At 47.9% G+C, this 5,792-nt stretch overlaps 1 protein-coding gene across 1 annotated transcript; it reads left to right on the top strand.

Annotated features, from left to right (window-relative positions):
- Positions 1-1,614: 1,614 nt before the first annotated feature.
- On the top strand, positions 1,615-5,381 carry SAPIO_CDS1119 (uncharacterized protein; the record flags this gene model as incomplete). The annotated part of the gene is made up of 6 exons (XM_016784474.1): positions 1,615-1,718; positions 1,776-2,614; positions 2,684-3,712; positions 3,815-4,063; positions 4,196-5,163; positions 5,328-5,381. 6 exons carry the CDS (start codon positions 1,615-1,617, stop codon positions 5,379-5,381), a joined length of 3,243 nt encoding a protein of 1,080 aa, XP_016646029.1.
- Positions 5,382-5,792: the final 411 nt, after the last annotated feature.

The raw sequence follows: 5,792 nt of genomic DNA, 5'->3' as shown, positions 1-5,792 counted from the left end.
TTGCAGTGCTTCTCTAAGTCTGCCGTCTGTCATGGTTTGGAAGAAGAGGCATTCGGGGATGAAGTGCTTGCCGAATGCATTTTCTCGGCGCAGTCCTTTAACTTGAGATTTCAACGACGCCATCTGGGCTCTACTCGTATAGGTTTATATTGGAAGGACGTGGAGGCGGTGGGCCTGATTGACGGCTCAGAATATTCAGAGGTGAGAGGGCAGCGCTGAGGCACGTCCTCATATTGTGCCGCTTTTGAAGTTTATATTGTAGAGCTGAGGCGGACAAAGTTGATCGAAGAGGAGGAGCCTCTCTGCATCCAAGAAGCGTCTATTAACACTGAACGATGCATCTCTGCCCGAATTTTGCTGCCCAACGGAACGGCCATGCTTCAATCAAGGTATGATAGCTCGACTTCTGATTAACGACGCGCTGGTTTGAATGTTCGTTACGCTTAAAAGCCCGTCAGAACTCTAGGGTGACTGACTATCTAAAAAGACTTGCAGCCAAACTCCTCGAGACTCATGCAAGTCTTTTAAGTCTCCAAGCTGGTCTCATTAAACGATATTGAAATAATACTCGACGAACAACTCACTCTTATACATCCCGATGAACTTGGTATTAGTGAGTTTAACATACCATATATCATCAACGAACAAACTAAGCTGCTGGAATCAAGGAGCAGAAAGCAGTCTTTTTCCAAAATAACTTTAGGTGGAGGTGTGGAGGATGCCGTTTCTGGCTGGTAGGCGGGTGCCATTTTCGGGCCCCTCGAACACATCAACGAAGTACATCGATTAGGTAATTTTAGGTACATGCCTTCGTCCACAGTACGGGCTTGTACTTAGTGCAAAGACGAGAAGCCCAGGTTTTCCCCCTAGTCTTTAATCCATACAATTTTTCGTACGGAAATCCATGGTACATTCATACATCCAAGTGACCAGACTGTGTCAAATGGACTTTCCCACCAAGACCGTTAACTGCTAGGGCTTGCTTTCGGTAAGAAAGCATTGATGTAAGGCACCTACACGCTAGGCAGGTCGCAAGCGACTGCCTCCTAGCTAGTAAGCAAGGTATTAAGATATGAGATAGTAAACGGGTTGGATTCTCTCTTCTCTGACTTGCATGTAGCGATGTCTTCCTGTTCTTAGACGTAGGTGGTTGACCGCTATCGTGGGCAAGTGCTTACAGTGGCTGCCAGTGGCCTTAGCCACGAATGCCTAGCAGCTATCAATCCCCACCAACCAGCCCTAGATTTCTGGCGATTTACTCACTGTGTCTCGAGTCGCAGCTCAGAGATCAAAAACTGTCTATCATTAAAGCGACGGTTATGACCGAGCTATCTAGGTTAATGCGCTAGCCATTTTCCTTAATCCTATCGCGCGATATACGCGTGGAGGCCGCGCCTCTCATAACTATTCATCGCAGATCCACAGCGCCAACCTTGATAATCCCCGAGCCCAAATCGCCATTGCAAAGCGCAAACCAAACCCCGGTCCGACCTACTCTGATCTACAAGCTTCCTCCAGACCGTCTTCATCCCCGCCTCGCTAGTACGTTCGCTCAAAGAGACTCAGCTACTCCCTTTCAGCATCGCGCCAAGAGTATGGCACGCCCGCTTTCTCATGGGCAACCGGGGCAACGAAGATCAGCATGTACGGGTACCAAGGGTGGAGGTGCAAGATGAGGGGTTCACCATCCTCCATGACTTTCCCCATGCTGTGGCAGAGTAGGAGGCCCTCGCGATCCAACCTGAATTGTTATGCTAATCCACGGTTTGTTACAGCATCGTTCTAATTCACGGCCTGCAAGGCCATCCGAAGAAGACATGGTACTACGGTGACTATGAAGACCCACGAAAGTCAAAGCCGAGCGTGTTTAGTCGCTTCCACAGGGAAGTCGATCGTGATAAGGACTGCTTCTGGCCTGAAGACCTCCTTCCTCGCGACTTTGCGAACTGCCGCATCATGACATACGGTTACGACTCCCATGTCAGCCATTTCTTTGCCGGCGCGGCGAATCAGGGCACCATAACGGATCATGCGACCAGTCTACTTCACGACCTCTGCGGAAGGCGAACCACCCACAGTTGCAGGCGGAGGGCCATAGTCTGGGTCGCGCACAGTCTGGGCGGGTTGCTTTTGAAGGAGGTGTTGAGGCTTTCGTGGCAGGCACCAGGAGAGGAGCTGCACGAAGTCTATCAACAGACAATTGCTACACTCTTTCTCGGTACACCGCATCGAGGCAGCGATTTAGCAGAGTGGGGCCTCATGCTAAAAGCTGCAGCGAACGCCATCCTGTTCGACACGAATCGCTCGATCCTCAGACAGCTGAAAGTTGACTCGGTAATTCTTGACAGGTTGATTGATGACTTCGCCCGCGTCTACGAACAGAGCAAGTTTGATGTCTACACGTTTCGGGAAGGAAAGCGCCTCGATATTGGTCTAATTACCATGGATAAAGTTGTCAGGGATTCGTCAGCTCGGATAGGCTATGGGAGAGAGCAGATCGACATGATCAATGCGGATCACAGGCACATGTGTCGCTTCTCTGGGTTCAAAGACAATGGTTACCTCAAGGTCTTCAATGCGCTTTCAAAGTCAATCAAAACCAAAGCTGTTCCAGGTGCGGTTTGCTACATCCTCAACGCTCTGAAGCAGCGAGTTTCAAGCAAAGACTAACGTTCGGCCATAGAATATGCTCGCGACGAAAAGTATATGCAAGCTATCAGGGACTTACCTGCGCCTGAAACTCAGCTCCGGTATGACCAAGTGGAGCCGGCCCTTGAGGGAACCTTTGAATGGCTCTTCACCAAGGAATCACTAGGTTTCGAAGCCTGGTTACGATCGGATAACCCACTTTACTGGATCAGAGGCAAGCCAGCCTCGGGGAAGTCTACTTTGATGAAGATGGCCCTGAAAGATCCACGGACGGCAGCGGCGCTGGAAAGAAGCGATACGAAATGTTCTACAGCGTCATTCTTCTTCCATGATCGTGGCGCCTATATTCAGAAGTCATTCGAGGGTCTGCTCAGGGCTATCCTTGACAAGATCTTGTCTGACATTCCTGAACTGATGGGATCAGTCTATGAATCTTTCCGGGGCGAAACTGATAGAATAAATTTCCAACGCTTTCGGTGGACGACCGACTTTCTCATTGCTGCATTTGATTCCATATTGCAGCAGCGAAACTTGGCTGCATCTATTTCCCTCTTCTTAGATGCACTGGATGAATACGCCGGCGATCGTGCACATATAGTTGAGTTCCTCCAAGCCCTCACCAAGAAACGAAAGTCTTCTGTGACCCTCAAGATTTGCTTCTCCAGCCGTATGGAACAAGTATTCCTGGATAAGCTCTCAGACCTTCCCGGATTTCATATCCATGAACACACTGACGGCGACATATCTCTTCTTGTCAACGCGAAATTTGCCGCTAATGGCCGAATGCAACGATGCCTAGAAAATGGAACGGATAAGGAGAAAGAAGCCGCCCAGAAGCTTAAAAGCAAAATTCTTTCTCTAGCTCAGGGGGTATTCTTATGGATCAAGCTTATTCTCGACGAGCTTCTACCGGAGTTCACGGACGGCAAAAGCCTCAGTGACCTACACAAAACATTGGATACAGTGCCAACTGATCTCCACGAGTTCTACCAGTACATTGTCGAAAAGCGCATCAATCCGAAGTACATGGAGGAAAGCAGCATCGTCTTCGAACTGGTGAGATGTGCGTTTAATCCACTGACACTCCGCGACTTCCTGTGGGCTTTCCAACTTGCATCCGAACACGGCCGTGCAGGTTTTCCTGAGACGGTTTCCCTAAAACCAGTCGATGAAATGTACCGTTTTGTCAGGAGTAGGTCTGGTAACCTCGTTGAGATCAGACATTCTAGTGGTCATTGTGGTGGTGAACTATGGCAACCGTCACAGCTTGATGCGACAGACACGAACTTGGCCTCTTACAATGTCCAATTCCTACATCAAAGCGTCAAGACGTTCGCAGGCAAGAGATCTGCCGTCAACTTAGCCGCTCAAGTCCCACAGAAGAGAAATGGTTTTCTCTATCTTTTGAAACTAGGTCTGTTTTCAATGCAGAAATCGGACTCTGGTTGTTTCTGTTCTCCATCCCATCTCTTGAGATATGCGCATCTTGCCGAAAAGGTGTCCCAGATTTCGCAGGCTCAACTTTTGCAAACAAGCTGGTCTTCAGAAGTTGTTGTGGAGATCGATAAAGAGACGGCAGAGCACGAGATCCCTGAGATAGTCGATCTCGTGGGATTTGCTACTCTCGCCGAGTTGCCGCGAACACTAGAGGACTTGTTGAGGACAGCAAATCCCCAGGATTCGCAGCGATGTCTTCAGAGCTTCTGCCGGTACTACCTGCACAGAGGCCCTATGTCTAAAGAAACATCCAACATGGTTCTCAAAGAGCTTCTGAAATACAGCAGCAACAGAAAAGCTCTAGCTGTTATCAAGGATCTTATTTATGCTCCACATAGCGCTCGACACCGAGATAGCTACTCTGGCAGGCTCCTCCTGGCCGCAGGTGTAGATTCAAATAAATTCAGGTTCCGCGGTTATTTCCACGGAGTTTCACTTCTCTTGCAACAATTCTTCGAGAATGGGATTAAGGTCAGCACCCCCATTCCTACGCGATGGCTGGACCCTACCGACGGTCACTATTGGCCCTCTTGGACGCTGATGCTTCATGTTGCCGCGTCACACTGGTCTACCAGGGAACTAGTCGATGCTGTTCTAGGCGCGAAGGGTGTCGATATCAACGCGTTAGATGGTAAGGGCCATACAACGCTGGATTATGCGCTATACTCATATGGCTTTAGCGTCAGAACAGTTTTCAAGACACAGAAAGGTGATGATAAGAGTGATCACGACTTCGACCAATACACGGATCGAGAGTGGTACAACGAGCGCTTCAACGTTGCTACACGCCTTATTGATCGGGGAGCGAAGGTCTCCGGACTGTATAAGAATCCGCATCGCTTGAAGTCTACCGATTTGGACCAGCTACTTCTTATTCGGTTGCCAATAGACACAAGGCTTCTGTTCCCTCCAACCCTTGCTGGCGGGGCCGTGGCCGATGCGATACTTGAAAATCCCATTGATGACGAGTGGTGGGACATGATGAGGAAGAAAATAAAGGAGAGACTGATATATTATGTGAGCTTAGATATGTGGTACCGTAGGGATATGGTAATGGTTCTACTTGTTGGAGTTATCGGTTGGCTATTGATGTATCGTCGAGAGAGCGGTTATCGGGAAACATATACCTCAGTAGTAAGGAAGGAATGAAAACGAATTCGAAATTGCTAAGGAAAATGAAGATAGGGGGTAACAAAACCGAAAGTGTCTCTGAGCTTCACGACTCTGGCCAGTAGCGACCACAAGGAAGCCAGTCGCAAGGTACCGCACAACTGCGAGGTGCAACCGTGGTCAATGTCTCAAAAAGCGAGAGCGCTCAATTCAAGAGAATGTACAGTGGGGCCAAAAAAGTTTCGATCACCTTTTTAATTACACGCCGCGAACACGTCACCTACTTTACCTATCCCCAACTTCAAAAAATCACATCACAGCCAGAAATGGCTCCAGAAAGAAGAAAAATACATCATTCACTTTATAAGAGGACTCTTATTATATATAAGTATAGAATTAGTATTTCCTACTTTATAATTATAGCTAAATATAATATTGTACCTAGTATAGTAAATAATATTACAACTAGATATAGATACTAAGCTTTAGTAAAATTAGAATTATAATCTAGATAGCTATATAATATTAATCCTAAC

The sequence above is a fragment of the Scedosporium apiospermum genome, assembly GCF_000732125.1.
Source record: "Scedosporium apiospermum strain IHEM 14462 chromosome Unknown SEQ_SAPIO_0044, whole genome shotgun sequence".
In the NCBI taxonomy this organism is placed as follows: Eukaryota; Fungi; Ascomycota; class Sordariomycetes; order Microascales; family Microascaceae; genus Scedosporium; species Scedosporium apiospermum.
This window is presented reverse-complemented; position numbering and strand designations above follow the sequence as displayed.